General features: G+C 35.1%; 2 protein-coding genes across 2 annotated transcripts; both read right to left on the bottom strand.

Annotated features, from left to right (window-relative positions):
* Positions 1-5,458: 5,458 nt before the first annotated feature.
* LOC122197922 (alcohol dehydrogenase 1) lies at positions 5,459-12,574 on the bottom strand. The gene is made up of 4 exons (XM_042902117.2): positions 12,407-12,574; positions 6,365-6,424; positions 6,241-6,287; positions 5,459-6,153 (listed from the first exon to the last, which is right to left on the bottom strand). Exons 1-4 carry the CDS (start codon positions 12,572-12,574, stop codon positions 5,727-5,729), a joined length of 702 nt encoding a protein of 233 aa, XP_042758051.1. The 3' UTR covers positions 5,459-5,726.
* Positions 12,575-15,024: 2,450 nt separating this feature from the next.
* On the bottom strand, positions 15,025-17,347 carry LOC111920001 (ubiquitin-conjugating enzyme E2 35). The gene is made up of 8 exons (XM_023915574.3): positions 17,170-17,347; positions 16,946-16,973; positions 16,656-16,742; positions 16,121-16,179; positions 15,918-15,959; positions 15,747-15,820; positions 15,328-15,425; positions 15,025-15,233 (listed from the first exon to the last, which is right to left on the bottom strand). The coding sequence occupies exons 1-8, from the start codon at positions 17,203-17,205 to the stop codon at positions 15,196-15,198; spliced, it is 462 nt and encodes a 153-aa protein (XP_023771342.1). The 5' UTR covers positions 17,206-17,347; the 3' UTR covers positions 15,025-15,195.
* Between the last annotated feature and the right edge of the window lie 5,728 nt (positions 17,348-23,075).

Below are 23,075 nucleotides of genomic sequence, written 5' to 3'. Positions count from 1 at the left end.
ATATTATAATATTATTATATTGATAATTGGTTGTATTTTAAGCTTAAAGACTTGAACGTCTTAAAAAAATATTATTATTATATTGATTATATTTATAGAAATAGTAAGATTTCTTTTATATGGTAGTGTATATATATATATATATATATATATATATATATATATATATATATGTATATATATATATGTTTAGGTTCTATGGAAAACAAAAAATCCTAAAAAAAACCCCTAAAAATCATAAAAATGCATTAAAAAATACTTAGAGGTCACAAAACTTTTTTTTGAATTTTTTAATGAAAAAATCGCTACTTTTACTATAGATTCGCTGAAAAAAGTTTGAAAAAAACCAATTTTTTTTTATAAAAAAAATGATTTTTTTTCAGCGATTTTGTTAAAAAAGTAACGATTTTTTCATAAAAAAAATTAAAAAAAAAAAAATTTGTGACCTCTAAGTATTTTTTTATGCATTTTTATGATTTTTAGGGTTTTTTTTTGTTTTCCAAATAACCTTATATATATATATATATATATATATATATATATATATATATATATATATATATATATATATATATATATATATATATATATAGGTGGGTTCAATTGATAAAATAAAAAAGGTTGAAAATGGGGGAATCATTCTCAGCCACTCATTTAATCTAAGCATAAAAGACACGGTGGCAAACTTGTAAATATCGTAATAACATTCAATCTCAAATACGTACCTATAGAGAATTCGATAACTTTTTGTTCATCATCAAAAATTTTCCTCCAACCTTCAATAATCATCCAAATTTCTTCAACTAAACCGGAATTTCTTCGCTGTTCATGAAATTGGAATCGGAGTTCTGGACTTGCAGTCACAGTCGACATTGAGGGACTTGGAATCGGTACTCACAGGTTCCTAATCGGATTTTCGAAAATCAAAATCAAATTGAGAAATCGATCAGAGATAGGATGTCGCATCTGAAGTCGAAATCGGAAGTATATGATGATTTGGAATTGATAACTTGATGTTTTTAACATTTTTAAAATAGTTAACTTGTTTGCACTCCAACTGTTTGATGAAATGCATAAACTAAATTACCACATTATATTCACATATGAATATGTTTTCTCACCTGAATCAGTATATGATTATTAAAAACACAAAACAAATATGCAAGTCTGTATGTTATTCATATGTGAATAACATATAAAAATTATATATATTTGTCAAAATACCTTCAATATTCATAAGTGAATATACCTTGTAATATTCATATGTGAATATACTGTGTAATATTCATAAGTGAATATATCATCTAATATTCACATGTGATATATCATGTAATACTATGTAATATTAACATATGAAATATCATTTAATACTCATAAGTGAATATATCATCTAATATTCACAAGTGAATATACGATGTTAATATTCACAAGTGAATTTATCGTCCAATATTAAAATATGAATATACTATGTTTATTATATCTTATGTTCATATATGAATGATACTTAAATTGTAAAAAAAAAAAAAAAAAAAAAAAAAAAAAAAAAAAAAAAAAAAATCATACTTTTTATTCATAAGTGAATAACGAATGTACTGTAATAAAACCTGATGCATTGTTACTCATTTATGAATAACGATAGCTGAATATATAAAAAAAATAAATTTTTTATTTTATCTTAAAACTATATCAATATGGTTGTCTATTTGTAGAAAATAAAAAATCATGAATTTTAGTATATTTAAAATCATTTTTGATAAAAATAGCTTATAAAAATTAACAAAAAACAAAAACAAAAACAAAAAAAAAAAAAAAAAACAATTATGTTTTTGTATATATTAAGGTAATGATTAGCACAGTTTAAGGAAATATGTTATGTTGGAAAACACATGTGCATTCGTTTCCCATTTCCGTCGGTACGTTGGAGGCTTTTGCGGCAAAAAATAAATGATTGGCTGAGAATGATTCCCCCATTCTCAACCTTTTTTTTTTCTTAATTGAACTCTCCCCTATATATATATATATATATATATATATATATATATATATATATATATATATATATATATATATATATATATATATATATATATATATATATATATATATATATATATATATATATATATATATATACCATTTCATTACATGTATAAACAAAATTTTGTCAAATATTAAAAAGTAATTTATCATTTTATTACGTTTTTGGTATCGAATAAGTTTAAAGACACTTTTAACTTCGTTTGAAACCGCGATAAACTAGTGAATACTTGTAAAAAACACATAAGTTTGTTTTAAACATCCCTAATTATTAAAAAGACATCGTTGACGTTGATCGTGCGTAATTAATATACAATTATTGATTAAACATTTCACTGGACTAACAAAGTCGGATTGTATCGGATATGAATATTTTACTCTTTGTGGGTTGTTTCATGTCTATGTGTTTAATCTAATATATATACCCATGCATCGTGTTTTAAAATTTAAAATTTATTTTGTTTCGAATATATATTGACCAGGCCCGGCCTTGACATTTCGGAGGCCTTGTGCAAAAACTAAAATTAGGCCCCACAAAAATTTCTTGTAAATATTATTAACTACATTTGTTACCACTAATTCAAAACATAAAGTTGCTAAAAAACATCTCATAAATTCACTACCACAAAATAATGTCTTCATCACTAATTAGTAATCAAATAAAACTGTTATAAACAACTTTTCAACAAAAAAAAAACAACGCATTACTATTTTCTAAACATTGACCTTCTAGCATTTTTATAAGAAAATTCATCTATGAGAGTTTCATAATCAATATTCTCAAGAAACTCGTTCTCAATCGAAATCAATGTCAAAGCGTTTAATCTCTCTTGAGACATGGTCGAGCGCAAATAAGATTTTAAAAGCTTTAATTCTGAAAAACTTTTTTCCGTTGATGCAACTGTAATAGGAACAATCAACAATATTCTGTATGCTAGACAAGAAACTGGTTAAGTGTTCATCATTTTTAGGAAATTTAGTATTTCGTTAGCTGTGTTGTGTTCAACCGGTAAATATTTTTGTAACAACTTCAGTTTGTTGAATAAATCATCAGCATTAATGTCTGAGATATGACCATTTTGCAGCCTATTTTCCAGATTTTTGCAACATGACTTTAACTCGCTAGTATTCATTGACTTCAACTTTTCTATTGTGAATAAGAAACCAAAAATGTCTTCATATTGTTTGTATCATTCAAACCTTCGCTCGAATGAACCAATAGCTTGATCAACTATGTACACAAAATATTGAATCCTAAATGACTCTTGAGGTGAAAGTTCATGTACCGCTCTGATGACCCAATGTCATTCTCATCAAAATGTCTTTTTTTAACAATTTTTCTTTTATTATTTTTCTCAATGAACACCGGATAAATTTCCAAATCATAAGCTATAGCTCTCGCATAATCCAAAGCCTTCCCAAACCCATTCTCTCGATAGTCTTTAAAAAACTCAACAAGTGCTCCCACACTACTCATTGCCTCATCAATACGCATACCCTCAGACTGAAGTTGTTAGCTCAGGTTATTTACTTTAACCAATATATGATATCATATAACCATACCTGTTATAAAGTCAAATCTGCTAAGTTCATACTCTGCTAGACAAGTAGCTTCACTTATGATTTTTATGTATATCTCTTCTTCAACAAGTTTATGCAGCTTGAGTAACCATTGCTTTCACACTTTCAATCCTACTTTCCCACCTTGTAGTTGACAATGATTTTAAAGTGAGACTTTGTTTCGGTAATTCAAATGCATCGGAGGCCAAATGTTAAAACGCATCTAAAATTGGAACCAAAAGTTATCAGGCTAATTTTATTTATTGATAAAACATAAAAATAGATTTTACAAAAATACCAATACTATAACTATAAATTATCCTAAAAATTGGAGGCCCCCTAAAATCGGAGGCCTGGTGCGACTGCACCGCCGTTGACCATGCTTTTTTATCCAACCGAACCCCAACGATAATTAGAAAGATGCCCGCCATGAAATTTTATACGTTTATTTACATTGTATTTTGATAATGATATGATTCATCCTATGAAATTCCTCTAGATAATGATCATGAGTTTTTTACTTTTTTTAGTTATGAACTTTGAACTACAATTTATACGTAGGGCTCTCCTATCACACACACTCGACTTGAAGAAAAAAGAAGTTAAAAAACACATCTAAATTTGTTTTTACCAATATCATTTGAATCTCTAGTCTCTTTTTCAACAGTAAAGTAACTCGGCCACAAGCTGAGCCCACCATGATCAGGCCCACTTGTACATATACACCTCAACATTATCCTTTCTTTTTTAAACAGATTATCCAAGATTGTTATTTATTCGTCACTAGTTTTATTAGATGTTTAATGATACATACACCTTGTCTCATTAAGCCTGGGTTAACAAGGAATTAAGTTAGAGATAATCCATGACACTGTGTTCTAGGCATAAAACATAATGTAGCGGTTCTGAAAGTATACATATTGTTCAGTTTCGTAAGAGCCAAAAACTAGAGTATAGTCTTTATTTATTTATACCCACGAATCATGAACCGGATAAGGATGACAAATCACCATGACATATCTCTCTGACACTGTTTATTCCGATTACATCACTTATCCTTTGTTTTTTTTCAACCTTCACAATTGAGGTTTTACAGTTACAGGTCGAATATATTATTAATTGGGATTTATATTTATTTTGCACCTTAGGACGACCGGAGTGGGTATCAACCCATACCGCGGTATATAATGTGTCGCCGTGATGATAACGTCTGGTTACGAGAGGTGCGGTAATGCCACCGCACAAGAAAGATATATCGCACTTTTTTTTTTCTTAATGTTGCTTGACCGTTTTCTAATGGACATTTCTCAATATTTTTGTTTTTTTCCTCTTATTATAAATAAACATTTATACTTCACATTTTAAACCACCAAACAAACATCAAATACTTTTATATATTTTATAGATAAAATTACAAAAGTTGTCCATATGTTTAGTCAAAAATTGTCCAAAAAATTTGAAAAAACATCATAAATGGTCCATGTGTTTTCCCAGATTCTGAAGTTTAGTCCATGTGGTTTAAAAATCTCATAAATGGTCCCTGTGCTTTCAAAACTTTTGACAGATGGTCCTTATTGCTAACTCCGTTAACTTTTGTCCATTAATTGAGGGGCATTTTCGTCATTTCACACCACAGGGACCATTTATGATCTTTTCAGTTATTTTTTTTAAAAAAGAAAAAACTAAATATAATTATTTAATATATAAAATCTCTCTCTCTCTCTCTCTCTCTCTCTCTCTCTCTCTCTCTCTCTCTCTCTCTCTCTCTCTCTCTCTCTCTCTCTCTCTCTCTCTCTCTCTCTCTCTCTAAAGCAACAACCAACTTTTGTGTTCGTATGCCTCTTTTTTTTTATTCAAACACATCAACAAAACTCCCATTGTTCAATTGAAGAACTACCACAAGTCGCCTTTTTTTCAAGACCTACAAACCAAACAACAACTTCTCTACAAGGTTGTTAATGACAGTGTTCCAATGAAATTTATCAACAAACTCGAATCAGAAGTCATTAATTTCTTTTCTTTTTCTCTTTCACGCCAAAATCAACCCAATCATAAAATCCTACGCTCTGCATTTTTAAAGAACACCCTGAGAAAGGGGGTTGGCGACATAGATCTGAGAGGGGCGAAGATTAATTAGCTGCACAGGACCTGAAGAAAACACGAAGATTAATTAGGTCAAGAAAACACCAATTGAACTGCAATCGGAGGATACTATGATTTCTTTTTATACTTGTGGAGATCCCACAACTGAGGATGCAGACGTTGTCAAGAGGAGCAAGAGGGTTGATTTCGGCGAGATAGCCAACATGAACGACGGTGTATTCACTGAATGTTGAAGTTCCTACGAAATGGAAAAGGGGTTTTCCGTTGATGGAAAATCGATATTTTTGATCGTTAATCATGACTCCTCTATCGGTGTTGATTCTCAAAAGGTCGCACATGTTGCTCTCTTCGGATTTACAGTGGGCGCACTCTTTGCATTCTCCGGTGAAAACAGGGAGGACATGATCTCCGGGCTGAAGCTCAGTCACTCCTTCCCCAACACTCTCCACGACCCTGTTCATGTTTAAAAACTTATTAGATTATTTTCAGATCAAAGATTAGAAGAAACCCTTTTCCGATTTTAACAAGAATCAAACATACCCTCCAACTTCATGTCCAAAAATTCGAGGAAACAAAGCATTCTGACCCTGAAAAGTTCGAAAACAAAGATTTATGATTTTAATTTTGGGTTTTTACAAGATCGAAACAGGGAATAATAGGTTACCTTGGCTTCCCAGAAGTAAACATCGATGTGACACAAGGAGGTGAAGAGGATTTTGATTGTCTATATATGTGTTCAGAGAGAGAGAGAGAGAGAGATTTTATATATTAAATAATTATATTTAGTTTTCTCTTTTTAAAAAACAATAACTGAAAAGATCATAAATGGTCCATGTGGTGTGAAATGACGAAAATGTCCCTCAATTAACGGACAAAAGTTAACGGAGTTAGCAATAAGGATCATCTGTCAAAAGTTTTGAAAGCACACGGACCATTTATGAGATTTTTAAACCACGAGGACTAAACTTCAGAATCTGGGAAAACACACGGACCATTTATGATGTTTTTTCAAAAAAATTTAAATTAACATCACTGGTTCAAAATAAAGTTTTTATTGTAGTTTTAGTCCAAAACATTTTGAAAACAATCAAAGTGATATATTAACCTTTATAATTTTCTTTTTATTACACTAATTAAAAAAACTAAAATAAAAAACCACCTAACCCCACACCACCTATCCCTCCCTCCAAGTGTCTGGAGCACCATCTCTCCCTCCGCATCATGTGAGCCAGCTAGAGCACCACTATCTTGTCATTCACCTCACCTCGCTCTTACCTATCTCGTCGAAGCCCCGCTATCTCAATTTTGTCTTCTCCAGTTAGAGTGCTCGTAGTATGTGGACTTTGTCTTATTCGATTTTCCAGCAATGATAAAACCCTTGATTTTCCAAGGACGAAAAAAATACTACCACAACCTTCTTTCTCTCTTAAAGTGACACATACCTTCGATTCAGGGTTTGTTGTAACGTCCCAACAAATCCATTTTTAAATTAATAAAACAAGTATCCCAAAAACATCATCATACAAATCCAGATAAAACAAATGTATCAATCATCATATCGCATCAAAGTAAATCAAGAAAATGTGGAACGAGGTGGTGTGTGCTCTGCAATCATCTCGTGCTCTTCCCTTTGGAATTGGAAGTACCTAAAACATAAACTGAAAACTGTCAGCTCAAAGTTTAATGAATTCTCCAAAATACCATGGGACCCGCCAATCATATGGCCTCGCCCAGCATCAAGCCCCGCTCGGTATACACATCGCGCCTCGCTCGGTATACACATCGCGCCTCGCTCGGCATACATATAAACATATATCATATAAACACATACACATGCAATAATCACAAAGATGCATAGCATACAAGATGGTCACCGGGCCCCGCCCAGTAAGCATACAAGTGCATAACACATGCAAGAGTCACGCAGACATCTAGCATCCTAACATAACATAATCATGGGTCGGCATTGGTGCCTTTGGCCTGCTAAACACAGTGAGGAAACTTACCTCGAACTGCTGGATCACACTGATAAATCTATGGTTGCTAGTCCGACAAATCCCCTAGCTATCAATACCAAATAACATCCAATTAATAATTGGATTCCAATCCATAACCATCAGTCCAAAATTAGGGTAAAAATATCATTTTACCCTTTATCTATTTTGGTCCAAGACTAAGGCCCAAACCTACAACCCTAAAAGGCCCAATTACCAAAATAATCATCCAAGGCCCAATCATAGACCAATTTTCCAAATTGGGTCCAAATCCCTTTCATGGGCCTTTTCCAAGAAAACCATAAATGGGCATCAGCCCAAGAACTTGATGGCCTAACAAGGCCCTAAGCATCTAAGTCCAAATATGCCCCAAACCGAAGCCTAAAATATTTGATGCCCAACTGGTTGAGTACGCGGTGTGTACTCACTCGTACGTGCGGCGTACTTTCCTTAGGGCTTGTACGTTAAGCATACCTGCTTGTATTCCCAACGCACTCCCTCATTCAGCCAACTTTCATTTCCAGCTCTTAATTGATTAAGACATCGCTGCAAAATTTAGATCTGACTTCCTTGGGCTGGTTTATAAAGTTCCTCACTTTACGTGCATGCATGGCATAACGAAGCTCTTAAAGATCAAAAGGACTTAATAGATGACTTAATGCATGCATGAGACCATCAACACCATAAAGTATTTACCTTTAATCTTAAGAAACTCATAATATGCCCATATCTAAAAGGATAAGCCCCACAAACAACTTAACTCATCAAACTAACCCAAAAGGGACCAAAAGCATAAAAACCATGACATGAAGAGATCTAATCATACAAGGATCAAGGTTAGGACTTTATATCTCAAAAGTCACCAAGAGATGGAGGTAAATCTGGATCTCTAAGCTTCTTTCCAAAGAATGAGTCCACCAACTTCTTCTTCTTTTACTTCAAGGAGCATAAACCACCAAAATCAATACCAAGGATCAAGAACACTCAAAGAAGCTATTAGGGTTCGAGATTAGGATTTTAGGGTAATGGAGGCTGATAAAGAGGTCAGCCCTAGGGACTTAAGGACCTTATATAGGGTGCAACGCCCCAAATTAGGGTTTTCTTATCCTCCTCGTGTGCCATGCGTAACTGTGACATCCCAATTTTCTCGGCCAGAAAAGACCGATTTTGTTTATGCTTTATAAAAATCAGAGTACCTCTTGTAATAAAAATGTTTGCGGAATTTGTTCCCAGTAAAACATGATAAATACGTTATCAAAGCATTTCCGAATAAAAGTATTTTTATTCATTTAAAAACATTTGGGATGTTATCGTCAATACAGAAACATAAGCATAAACAGAACTTACATTCATTATCACTAGTGATTTATATCTCCTTAATCTCTCAGTGTAATTTGACTTCATATCAAGACCTGTGATATAAATAAACTGAGTGGGTCAGGTTGGGAAACCTGGTGAGTACATAGGGATTTCAATCCCACAATGTTATATCATATATATAATTTAGAACTCACAAAATATACAATTTCACCATATATGTATAAGCAACTCTTATCCCACCCCGTCGATCCTCACAATGAGACTATCCATACTCTCAAACCCAAGATTAACCGTTTTACCTAATCCATACTCTCATATTAATGACGAATGGTAATGCCTAATCCATACTCTCGGACTAGGGACGAATGACTAATCCATACTCTCAGATTAATGACGAATGATTATGCCTAATCCATACTCTCGGACTAGGGACGAATGACTATGTCTTAATCCATACTCCCGGACTAAGGACAACTGGCTATGTCTTAATCCATACCCCCGAATTAATGACAGTTCGGACTAGGGACAATGATTGTGTCTAATCCACGCTCCCGGATAAATGACATATACTAAAGTTCTATTTTCTGGGTATAAATCACTTGTACTTGTAAGAAAATACTACCCAATATTCCTCATAATTAATTTAGGTCTACTCATTATCCTAAATCATCATATATAATCAGGTATGTTCTTTAACACGTATTTCAGGCAACATCAATTAACTCACGCATAAACATATAATTAATACTTCAATCAATACTTGTATTAAAATTATGTTCATGAAAGGGACTATGCACTCACTTGATACGGTGGTGATTCCGAACTCAGACAACGCTTTGTTATCTCAAAATAATTTTTCTCGACAAAACCTAGTATCAATACCACTAGGGTTTAGTTTTAACATTAACCGCGACTAATTAACAGTCTAGCTGTTATTATTATTATATAAGCATTAAATAACACTCAATATAACTCATAATAATAGCTCAAATAATTATTTTAAGATCCTAATAATGTTACTATAATTAAATAAAAGGTATATTAAATATAGTATAAGCGTAGCTCACTTACAACGGGTTTTTATTAAAAACCGGGTTTCGCTGGAGCAGCGTTTTCGAGCCGAAAGTTTTTCTTCTCGGAGCCGTCGGACGCTCCGGGGCTTTCTTCTCGTGCTAGGGAGGTTCCCTAGACTTCGGAGGGGTTCAGGGAGGCTAGAGAGAAGTTAGAGAGAGAAAGAGAGGCTTATGGTGTGAAGAAATTATGAAGAATTCATCTCTTATTTATAAGAATTTTATAGTAAAGTAGTCTCCAAGCATCGTCCGTATCTTTCGCGTACGAGCTCCGTTTTCTACGTTCTTTATATACACGCATTAGTATTTACGAGTACTACAACTTTCATTTAGACCCCGTCGGCTAATTCTCCTTCTATCTCATATTTACAAAAACTGTATCGAATTCGCCGCGCTCGAAAAGTAGAGACTAAGCTTCGTCCATAACTTTCGCATACGATCTCCGTTTTTGTCGATATTTATATCCACGCGTTCGTATTTACGGGTACTACAACTTTCATTTAGACCTCGTTGGCTAATTCTCAATCTATCTCGGATTTACAAAACTGTATCGAATTTGCCACGCTCGAAAAGTAGAGACTAAGCTTCGTCCATAACTTTCGCATACGAGCTTCATTTTTGACGTTATTTATATCCACGTGTAGGTAAAAATAAAATCTACAACTTTCCTTTTTACTCCATTGGCTAATTCTTGACCGATCTTAAATTTAACATTAGGAGGTGATTACACTGTTAAATGTTCGCGTAAAATTCATAACTTTTACATACGGACTCCGTTTTCGTCTGTCTTTTTGTCGTTGAGTTCCTATTAATGATATATTAAACTCTCATTTAGGTCGCGTAATCCAAAAACCGCTCGAACTAAAATTCGAGTTTCGGGCCATGCACCGCTATGCCAAATCTTAGAAAAATCATAACTTCCTCATACGAAGTCAGATTTGGGCGTTCTTTTTATGGACACTCTCGGTTTAACATTTTATACGACTTTTGTTTAGATCGCTAAGGCTAACAGTCACTCTATCGTAAATTCACTATTTACACTTCCCGGTGCCGTGCCGGTTCCGTCTCGAAACTTCGACGGGTCATAACTTATTCGTTATAACTCGGATTTCGGCGCTCCTTATATGTACGGAAACCTTGTAACATTTACTAAAACTTGGTTAAGATTATTTATTCTAAATAATCTTTTGCCAAAAAGTCATTTTCGACCCCTATATCTCTAAATTGACTAGCCCGGGTCTATGGGCGTTACAGTAACCTTCGTACGCCCAGTGTACGAGGCTTCGAACCCACGACCAACTTCCACTAGTACGCTAAACGTACACATATGGTATGCCCCACATACTAGCTTCTCAGCTTGTACGCTAAGTGTACCCTATTGTACGCCCCACGTACTAATTACAAGGGCCAAAATGCAATTAATAAAATATGAAGGAAAAAAAGGAAGCATACTCATAACAAGCGCTACATTTGTAGAACTTGAGGGTTTGAGCATGTAAATCGAACTCTAGAACGTCGATGTCGTTGTCGCAGATCCGAAGCGTCGGTGAGATCTCCAACAACGTCATCAGTGGGATCTCTAAAAGCTTCGTCACTGGAAAATGCTAGGGTTCTGTTGAATTCGATTTAACAGAGGTGGTGGTGGTGGTGAAAAATAGAGGTTTTGTTTTTGTCTTCTCTTGAAAATTAAGGGTTTTCAGATCGGAGGTTTTCCAAGAGGTGGTGGTGGTGGTGGTGGTATAGATCGGTGGTGGCCTCCAACAGTTTGCAAGGGATGTCTGTAGTAGATGCAATGAATGATGTCTCAAAAACCCCTATAATAAACCTAGCATCGCTGTCTCTCTCATTCTTCATCGAGTGGTGGTCATCATTTTATCTCTCTCTCTCCTTTCCTCGCTAGTCGTCGATGAACTTCATCGAAGTCAAATGTCCGGTGATGATGAACATCTGGTTTGCTGGTTTAAAATACTAGTGATGTAGAGAGAAGGGGAGGGAGTAGGGGATAAACACTATTTATTTTTGTTTCTTTTAATTATTATAATAAAAAAAGAGTAAACTACAAATTTGGTCTCTATGGCTGACAATTTTATGTAGATTGGGTCCCTTAACTTTAAAAATTACATAGAACGACCTAATCAGCAGGTTTCATTGTGGATTTAGTTCCTGCAAAACTTGAAATGTCTATTTTATCCTTTTAATTTCCTTTTCATAATATTTAATTCTTTTACCATTTCATTATTAAAAATAAAAATGAACCCACCCCCAAACTTCATAATCTTCTTCTAAAAAAAAAATAAAAAAAAATAAAAAAAATATCACTACCACCAACCCATCAGGCACCCCTACTACCACCGTGATTGGACCCTGCGTCTCCCATATCTCTTCGTCTTCTGTTATCCTTGCTTCCTTTCTTTTCTTCAACAACCACCACCTGTCGACGAAATTTCTTATTTCCGCCTCTATCATCCCATAAATGATGTGTAAATTCATCTTTAATATCTGAAATCAGACATGTACACAATCAAAACCAAAAATCAGACATATACTCAATCAAAATCGAAACCGTACTCAATCAAAACAAAAATAAGACCTACATTCAATCAAAATTATACATGTACTTATCAAAAACCAAAAACCAATTTGAACAATTACAAAAAAATTAGGCATGTCCACAATCAAAACCAAAATACAGGCTTGCAATCAAAATAAAATAAAAAAAAAAATAGACCTGCCACTAAACACATACAATCAAACATGTAACCAAAAATCAAACCAAGATGAGGGAATGATTTTTGATGTGGTATATCGACAATGAAAAGAGTGTGAATGACTTTAGACATGGTATGAAGTAAATGGAATTGCTACAGATCTAATCTGATCTGGTCGATATAGCTCTAATTTCTAGATTTTGGTTGAACGGAGTAGAAGGGCGAATGTTCTTTATCATCAAAAGTGTTTGTCATCGAAGGTGTTCATTATTGAAGCAAAAGGGAGAAGTGCTTCACAGGAGGGTTTTTTTAGTTTTTAGGAGATATAGAAGGAATTGATGTATAACGTATGATAGGATATGGTTGGGTGGGTGACAATTTTTGACAAACCACAAGGACCTTTTTTGCATTTATGTCTACTTTATATTTACAATTCGAAAATTTCTTCATTGTCATCCACTTTGCCGGATACGTTGGCATCATAGGAGTTAGCAGTTATCGGGGACGTTATGCAAACATAATAAAGTTGAAAGTTCGCGTTCAAAAATTATAAATCCTCATTTACAGAGAAATCATGAAGCCGAACACAACGTACTTGGGAATGGCTACTTTATGATGATGCAGGCTACACTTAAAAATTCAAACGTCAATTCCAGATGAGGAAAGAATTATTTTTACGTATTGTTGATGACATAAAAAATCGATTGCCATATTTTCAGCACATGATTAATGCAAGAGGTCAGAAAGGTTTCTCTACAATTCAAAAATGTACAACTACAATTCATCAGTAGCATTCAACATGGGAACGAACTCATGGGATGAGTATTTGAGGATGTCAAAGTGAACAACACGGGAATTTCTATACAAGATTGCAAAACTTGTGATTATCCTCTATCGTGATCGTTATTTACGCAAGCCTACAATTAGCAATATCCAGTAACTGTATACGACACATGAAAACAAACAGAGTTCCCTAGAATGTTTGGTAGTATCGATTGTATGCATGTGGTTAATGTGTCCTAATGTGTGGTGTTGTCAATTTATACGAGGTGATCATAAATAGTCGACAATAATTTTAGAAGCATTGGCGCCCTATGATATTTGGATATGACATGCGTTTTCTAGTGCAATGGGTTCCAACAACGATATCAATGTTCTAGACCAATCACCGATATTCAACGACATCTACCGTGGGAAGTTGTATGATGTGTCATTTCAAGCAAATAGGACATCATACAAACGTATGTATTATCTTACTGATAGAATATATCCCGAGTTAGTTGCATTTGTGAAATCATTCTCATGTTCAAACAATGAAAAGTGAATAAAATTTAGGTCGGTCTTGTAAAGAATATCAAGTAAGCCTTTGGTGTTCTAGAGAGAATTTGGCATGATCAATCGAGCAAAAAAAGTAATTTGATGTACGCATGCATCACATTGCATAATATAATTATAGAAAACAAGGAGAATGCGGTTTGTTAGTAAAATGAAAATAAGAATTTACCAATATTCAAAGGAATAGGTCATTGTACGTCGAAGTTTATGGGGGAACAAAAAGAAAGTATACAACCTGGTTGGACACAACTTTCACTTTGATTTGGTGGAATGTCTTCAATGCTCAAGTGAATTTAATTATCAAACAATTTTGAGAACAAGTTGTTCAACGATACAAAAGACAAATCATACATGTTTGTAAATGATTCAGACAAAGATTATGATGTCATTACAACCGATGGTAACTTTTTTTTGCCTTTCTTTCATTACTTTTATATAATTACATTTATTTAATTAAAAAAATATATGTTAAGATGTGGTACCTTTCATAACAGCTTTGTGGGGTGAGATGAAAATATTATACCACTGACATGCTAGACACAAAATGTGGTAGTGTGTGATACCACACCGGTAGTCTTAAAAAACAAAAACCCAAGCAAATGGAAAATAACTGAAAAACCAGGTTTCTCAACTATTACTCATAGTTTTGTATACAAACTAATCATTGTACTTTCTAAAACAAGAAAACCCCATTGACATAAACCATAGCATATGACTTCAACAATCATTCTAGTTCCATACCAAATAGCCATCCAAAATCATTTAAAACTCCTCACCCTCACATTCTCCAGTATTCTGTTCACAATTTAGCAAGTTTGAAATCCAGTTCAAATGCTATTTCACATAGTTAAGCAGACAAAATGTATATCAGAAAAGAAAATTAGAAAGAAAAAAAAAAGAGTAAATTATCTCATATACTCGATAGAACACAAAGATATGATGGTAGGAAGTGAACAACATTGATAGTTTAGGGACTAACAGAGCAGAATCATATTCAAGTTCTCAATTTTCAAATTTCAAGACCTAATCAAAGTACATTGTTATTTCTTTGCGGGACCCACATCTCCATTAGGCACCACTAGCATACAATCGGGTCCACTCCTTTGCTGCAAAAATAGGAACCATTTCAACACTTTATGTATACTTGTTTCAACAAACTACATTGTAATTTATTTATTTATTTATTATGGTATTATATACCTGTTTCAACAGCTTCAGCTTCATTGGATTTCCAGTGTTTTGCTATGTTCTCAGAGAGTGGATCATCTGGATTTGGAGCACTTAGAAGTGCTTGAATGCTTACATTTGAAAAAAAACAAAAAAAAAATGTCAAGTGATTGCAGGAATAAATAGATTATGATTCTTAAACAAAAATATTGAATGATTTTCTGAATTTCTGTTTGTATACTAATCAAAGTTATATGTAAATCAAATATGTTTGGTATGATGGAATTAGGGAGGGAGTGGAATGGTTCATATTAGAACTCATTCCATTCGGCAGTGAATCAAACATAATCATGGAATGTAATCATTCATTCCACTTCTTTATAATTTCATTCCATCAAACAGATCCTTAATAATGAAATTATGGAGAATTAATTATTAGTTTACTTTATTACCTAAGGAGTACAGTGCGAATCTGAAGAGCAGGACTCCATTTGTCTTTAAGGATATCAAGACAAATCCTACCAAGCTGCATACAAAAAGAACACTCATGCTAAAAAACCAAAAAAAAAAAAAAAAAGGAAGATCATAAAACTAAAAAGATGAAATTGTAAGGAAAGACAAACCTTGTCAATGTTGGGGTGGTAAATTTTTGTAAGAAATCGAACCTGTTAGATTATGAAATATATTATTTGTATCCAAAATTTGATGATAAAGATAAACAAAACAAATTTTCATATTTAAAGTGTGCATTTGTATTGTAAAGTTCAGAAGTATTACAATTAAATCTTTAAATCTTTTGCATATCTTGGCTAGAAAACATGTATACCTTGGGAGCAGCCATTGGATATTCTTCTGGCAAAAATAACTCCAACTTGAAAACTCCTCCTGTAGTTCAATCAGAGTGAGAAGCATAAATAAATAATAATTTGTTTCCCTCTGATCATAAAAGATAAACAAATAAGATAAAGTTTGACTTTGATAAGTAAAAATGTTTATTTTAAAAGTCAACTATGTTTGTGATTTGAGAGAATTATTGAGGAGGTGAGATCCAGTGAGGTTAAAATAGTTGCAAAACCAAGATCAAATTTGTATTTAGTAAATACTAGGATTGACATCAGATACTTGTAATGTAGCTCTTGCTTTTAAGATCAATGACTAACAAGTACAACTTGATGAGAAATTAGTTCAAGAGAGACAGTTTCTTCAATGTTAAACATCCTAAACATAATTCTGGATGAAAGATCTCATTCTTTTGCTAAGCCCCTTTTCTAATGAATAAGAACAATAGAAACAGTTAATGGGCTTAGATTGGTGTAGAGAAGAGTAGTAGGAGTAAAATAGGCATTAATAAGTTAAATTACCTTCATAAGGAGACTGTGTTGGACCAAGGATCATGACATTGAAATACCTCATGTTATCTTCCGATGGCGATGCGCTTATCCCCGGAGCTACACCAACAAAATCAGAAACGGTAAACGAAACACCAATTGAATATTTCATTGCGCTTTCCAAATGACAATAAGCCAAACTTTTCTTGATCCAAATCCTCATGCAATAACTCAAATTCCCGAACATATTCACAAATTGAAATGAACTTCCGTATAATAATTAACAAAAAAAAATAACTTGATGAAATAAAGTTCAAGTTTACCTGGTTCGCTAAGTAAGCGCTGAGTTTCCTGGATCATAACAACAAAGTCAAAATCTAAGTTAGGGTTTTCAGATATACATAAACCACGCTAATCGATAAAATACTCTGAAACAGGATTAGAACATGCATACAAACATATACCTATTCTAACGACAAAAGAAATGAAATCGAGGAATTGACAAAGGGATCAGATGAGGAAGATCACGAATTGTTTGTTTTAATACCTTGATAATTCTTCGAGGTAGATTGCTGTTCGCCATGGAAGGGGAAGATTTACGCTAAGGGGGCTTTTGCTTTTTTAGAGAGAGAGAGATAGAAAGGGGGGTTTCTGGAGATAGAAAGAGAAGGGCTGATTATTGATTCGAGACTTCCTTCTCTAGCCGCGAGCCAGGCTTCGAAAGAAGAGTTCGGTGGTATTTATTCCCCGATTTGTAAATTGAGGCTAAATTTTTGTAAAGTTGTCAATTTCAGCTGCCTATCAATTGAGTAAAGCGACGTGTAAATTTATGCTATATGCCCTTCAACTTTGAGTTATTCCACTCCACCCCAATTCTATTTCCAAAACTTTTCTTTGGCCACGTGAAAGAGGTTGTTTTGTCCTTGGAGAAAGGGTCATGTGGGTCAAATGAATACTTAAGGTCGTTTGATAGTTGTTAATTGGGTTAAAGTTGATTGGGTTAGAGGTTTGGACCGGGTTAGAAGCAAAAAAGAAATAACAAACATGTGGATTGAGGACCGAGTCCAAGGAAGGGTCAGGAGGGAAAACAATGGGGACCAAGTCTAATGGTGTATGGGTATCAGCCCATACATAAAAGCAAGTTTGCAAGACAAGAAACAAACTAGATAGTGTCAGCAAAGCCCAAATACATAAATAGGTCGGCACGTAACTTAACCCAGTTTAATCATGTCGGGCATCGATAAAATATAAAGGAGATCTGTTGTATGGCAATATCTCGGAGAAAGCAATCTTTCTTGCAATCTCAATCGACATCTGACTTAAGCATCAAAGAGCAGTATTGGGGTCCAACCCTCGGAATGGCTTTCTAACCTAGATCTTGTCTATCTTATGCAGCATGACTTCCTGAGTGTTCACTACAAGAAGCCTCAAAGGGCCAACTATCAACTTATTCGAAAACTATGTATGAACATTGGCGCCATCCGTCTATAAACACAATGCAAGATAAAGCACAAGCCACATGTGTCAACTCACGCCTCACTCTCATTAACTTAATCACATCATTTGCCCCACTTACCATAATGACGTAAAACACAACACCAACAATGATTGTTTTTGTCCCAGTAAACGGAACAGACGTCAGTCCGAGCACATGTTTAAGAAGAAGGAGAGCCACAACGGAAATCATCAGCAAAAGGAAATAAAACAAGACGAGCAGGCTCGATGACGGTCACATCAGATAGTAGTTCCAACACTGGCATACCAACTACACTAATCGGACAACTTAAGAATACCCTAAGGAACAACGAGTTGACCGTACAAGTCCTACCCCCATCATTGCAACAACATTTGACAACTACCATGGCTTTGGCACAACAAAATGCACCACCATCCATTCCATTGCCACCATCATTCCCGTATACGCATTATCATGCATATTGGCCCCCACAGGGCCAACAAGCTTACTCCAAACAATACATCCTCGGAGATCAAGCAATGTCATGTCTTGAGATCGAACAACTCACCCTTTAGTAGGAGTATACGCAAGTATCAGTTACTAGCTAGAGAAAATATACCAGAAATCTCAAAATACGGCGAATCAGGCGATCCTAACGACCATATTGAAAACTACAAGTGGACAATGGACGCTTATTACCTAGACGAGAATTAATGGTGCATCTTCTTCCCCACCGCCCTGTTAGGACCAACGCGGTCATTTAGTACAACAAATGAGATACACATCGGATGCCCAAGCAATCCTAGGATGCAGACAACATAAGGACGACATTTAGCACTTTCGTCTATCGTTTTAACAAAGCCACACTTAACGCCCCATAAAGAGCAGATAACATGGTAATAGTTGCGTTCACCTATGGCTTGTGATGTAACATCCCCCTATGGCACGTATCACAATATTGTCCGCTTTGGGCCACTCGGCACGAGGACTTCCCATGGGGTCACCCATCCTGGTACTACTCCCGCCCGAGCACGCTTAACTGCAGAGTTCTTATGGGATCTGTTGCCCTCACGACTTTAAAACGCGTTGTGATAGGGAAGGTATCCACACCCTTTATAAGGAATGCTTAGTTCTCATTCCCAGCCGATGTGGGATCAGATCTAACCCACTTTCACCCCCCCCCCCATTATAGGTTTCGACGTCCCCGTCGAGCATATCGACATGTGCCCTGGCTCTGATACCATTTGTAACATCCCCCTCTGGCACGTATCACAATATTGTCCGCTTTGGGCCACTCGGCACGAGGACTTCCCAGGAGATCACCCATCCTGGTGCTACTCCTGCCCGAGCACGCTTAACTGCAGAGTTCTTATGGGATCTGCTGCCCTCACGGCTTTAAAACGCGTTGTGATAGGGAAGGTATCCACACCCCTTATAAGGAATGCTTAGTTCTCCTTCCCAGCCGATGTGGGATCAGATCTAACCCACTTTCACCCAATTATAACGCCCGGGTTTCGGGGCTAAGCATTTTTAGACAATGTAATAGTCTAGGTCAACTATTGAAACTCTTTTTGATGTAATAAAGATGAAATATTTTAATTCTATGTGAATTATGTGTATTTGTGTGCTTATTACTTTATTATAAATATATATTTAATAAAGAATAAAAATAAGCGTCAAAATTAAAGTGTAAGATAATTCCGATATCTTTACATAAAGTTGTAGTGGTCGAAACAAGGATTCCGGGAATATAAAGAGCGCCGAAATCCGAGTTATAACGAAGAAGTTATGGCTCGCCGAAGTTTTACGGCAAAACCGGCACGACACCGGGAGACGTAAATAGTGAATTTACGATGGAGGACTTTTTAGCCTTAGTGATCTAAACGAAATTCATAGAATATGTTAAACCGAGAAAATCCATAAAAAGAACGCCCAAATCTGACTTCGTATGAAGAAGTTATGATTTTTCTAAGATTCGGCTTAGTAGTGCACGGCCCGAAACTCGAATTTTAGTTCGAGCGGTTTTTGGCTTACGTGACCTAAATGAGAGTTGAAGATCTTATTAATAGGAACTCAACGGTAAAAAGATAGATGAAAACGGAGTCCGTATGAAGGAGTTACGAATTCTTCGCGGTCATTTAACAGTTTAAACGCCTCTTACTGTTAAATTTGAGATCGGTCGATAATTAGCCGACGGAGTCTAAATGAAAGTTGTAGATCTTGATTTTACCTACGCATTCAAAAAAAGAACGTTGAAAACGGAGCTTGTATGCGAGAGTTATGATTTTTCTAAGTTTGAAGGCTGATACGCGATAGGGGGTGACGTGGCACCACCAGAATTGGACACGTGGCACCACCAGAAGGCCACCACATGCACCAACTCGGCGAGTAGGTCCCCCTACTCGGCAAGTCCATCATATATTTTCACTATAAATAGAGGTGTCGGATCTAGCCTCTTCTTCACACCTCTCAAACCTTCTTTCTCTCTCTACACTCTCTCTCTAAGCTCCCTAACCCCCCTAAAAGCCTAGGTAAACCCCCTAGCACCCGAAGGAAGCCCCAAGGCTCCCGGAGTCCCGAGAAAAGAGCCTTTCGGCTCGGGAACGCTGCTCCGGCAGAGCCCAATTTCCAAGGAAACCCGTTGTAAGTGAGTTGTAAATAACCTATTTTTAGTATAGCTTATGTTTTAATATAGTAACATTATTAGGACCTTAAAATAATTATTTGGGCTATTATTATGAGTTATATAGAGTGTTGTTTAACACTTATATAATAATAATAATAGCTAGACTATTAATTAGTCACGGTTAACGCTATACTAAACCCTAGTGATATTGATACTAGGTTTTGTCGAGGGAAAAATTGTTTTGAGATAACGAAGTGTTGTCCGAGTACCGAGTCACCACCTAATCAAGTGAGTGCATAGTTACTTTCAGCTTACACAAAGATATGAAGTATTTTATATAAATTACATGCTATGTGTGCATATTATCTGAATACTTGCTATCTATGCTGGATGAACGTTTTTATACATGTTTTCAATGATTTAAATTGTATATGTATTTTATATCTATGAAAAATGTTAGGGTAAAACATGGGTAGATGTAATAGGTGATGTGTGATAAAACGATGAGAGGCCTCGATGTTGATGTTGTTGATTATGTCATCTAGCGGAGTATGGATGACGACCACATACTCTTCTAGACAGTCCAGTGGAACACTAGCAGACTCGCAACATGTAGGTGTTGTGAACGATGTGTTCACCGGTGTACTCCATACCCCACATGGTTGCCTTTAGGACATTTATTGCTGAGGAATCCCCTTAGCAGTAGTGTCCATCCCGATGATGATCCTTAGGCTAGGTCCCTTATGATAGGTGTTTAGGGACGTAAAGTGAGGATAACGGGAACGGGTAATCGGGTTATTGTTGATTGATGAAATTAATAAACTTATTTATTGTGGGTTGAAAACCCTATGTGCTCACCAGGCTCCCCATCCTGACCCACTCAGTTTCTTATATTACAGGTAGTGGCGCATGAGCATAGATGTGATGTCCGGATGAGGGATTACGGATATAAGCCTATAGATACGAAATAATGTAGTAAGACTTATATTGTATTGTTTATGCCTTTGATCTGTATCAAACATGACATCCCAAGTCTTTTAATGAAATACATTTCCTTGGAAATGCTTTTGATAAATCTTTATCATATTTTGTTTTGGGACAAATTCCGCAACACTTTTATTTAAAATGTTACTCTGATTTTCAAACAAAGCATAAACAAAATCGGTCTTTTCTGGCCGTAAAAACGGGGATGTCACATGTGACAAGTGTTTTTGTTCAAAAAGTTAGTAGGAAATCTGCCAATATCAAGAAAATACATGATGGAAAGAGTTCATCATTACATGAAACAAGAAGAAGCGGCATCTGAGAAAATAAAAACTGAATAGGGGAAAAAACTTACACCCAAAGGGATAACCGAACACCTTACGTGAAAAGCCAAGTCCAAGATAATAATAAATACAACATCGTGTGACCATCCCGGTTAAATCGCTTCCCACACCACAATCGAAACCATCAAGTAGCAAGAGGTTATGGTAGAAATGACATAGCATCAACTAGTAAAAGTAAAAATAATAATGGCGAAAGAGTGGGAGAAACATTAGGAATCAAATATCATGAAAAATATTGTGAGTTTCACGAGTCCACTGGGCACGATACAATCGAATGCGCCATGTGATGGAGATTAGTGTTCATAACCATAACAAAACCCGATAATATTACTATAAGTAACAATGTCCTTTTAGATTACACATAAAAACAAAAAGAAGTAGGTCTAAAAAGATATTTATCTGAAGGACTTGTTTTGTTAATTAATCAATAGTAAATAAATGGATATTCCATAATGATTTGAATACCATAGATAAATATAGTTATATTTGGTATATATCTCTAGAGTTTCAAATCACCTTCATAGAAATAGAGGGCTTGAATTTCGATTTTCAGAGATGAGATTTAAACCTCTAAGCAAAAAAAGTTCAGATTACTCAAGCCCTAAAGAAATCTTGAATCGTCATCTTCACGTCGTGACCATCTAGTTGTCACGTCGTGGCCGTAGAACAGAATCGTAGTTCGATTATGTTTGAGCTCGTAGTTCGAGGGTTACTTGGACCTAGTTTTTTTTGTGTCTTGGGTGCGATCACAAAAGAGGATCTCTCTTTTGGGTTGTCTGGTTAAATCCATTGGCTCAACAAAAGAAGAAACCAACTAAGAAATCAATGGTATATTTTCTTTGGAGTTCTACTGAGTTGCATAAACTAGAGAGTTTAGATCCTATAGATTTCGATTTTAGATCAATTTATTTATCGTTTCCACTGCCTTTTGATTGATCTAATGAGGCTCGAAACCCATCAGTGGTATCAGAGCCACGTTAACTCAAGTCTATTGCACTTAGACTTTGTCTTTTGAGTGTGTTAGGGTTTGTATATGTAGGGTC

This window comes from Lactuca sativa, chromosome 5 (assembly GCF_002870075.4).
Source record: "Lactuca sativa cultivar Salinas chromosome 5, Lsat_Salinas_v11, whole genome shotgun sequence".
NCBI classification, from domain to species: Eukaryota; Viridiplantae; Streptophyta; class Magnoliopsida; order Asterales; family Asteraceae; genus Lactuca; species Lactuca sativa.
The sequence above is the reverse complement of the archived record's forward strand: the minus strand, read 5'-3'. Positions and strand labels throughout refer to the sequence as shown.

Excerpts from the sequence above, each read along its gene's own strand:
- LOC111920001 (XM_023915574.3), bottom strand. The coding sequence starts at position 17,205 with ATGGCGAACAGCAATCTACCTCGAAGAATTATCAAG. Across the intron at positions 15,960-16,120 it reads ATCCAATGGCTGCTCCCAAG|GTTCGATTTCTTACAAAAAT; the intron begins GTATACATGTTT and ends ATAATCTAACAG. Across the intron at positions 15,426-15,746 it reads ATTCGCACTGTACTCCTTAG|CATTCAAGCACTTCTAAGTG; the intron begins GTAATAAAGTAA and ends TTCAAATGTAAG.
- LOC122197922 (XM_042902117.2), bottom strand. The coding sequence starts at position 12,574 with ATGAATTTACACATCATTTATGGGATGATAGAGGCGGAAATAAGAAAT. Across the intron at positions 6,425-12,406 it reads GGGTGCCTGATGGGTTGGTG|ACAATCAAAATCCTCTTCAC; the intron begins GTAGTGATATTT and ends ACACATATATAG. Across the intron at positions 6,154-6,240 it reads TTTGGACATGAAGTTGGAGG|GGTCGTGGAGAGTGTTGGGG; the intron begins GTATGTTTGATT and ends AAACATGAACAG.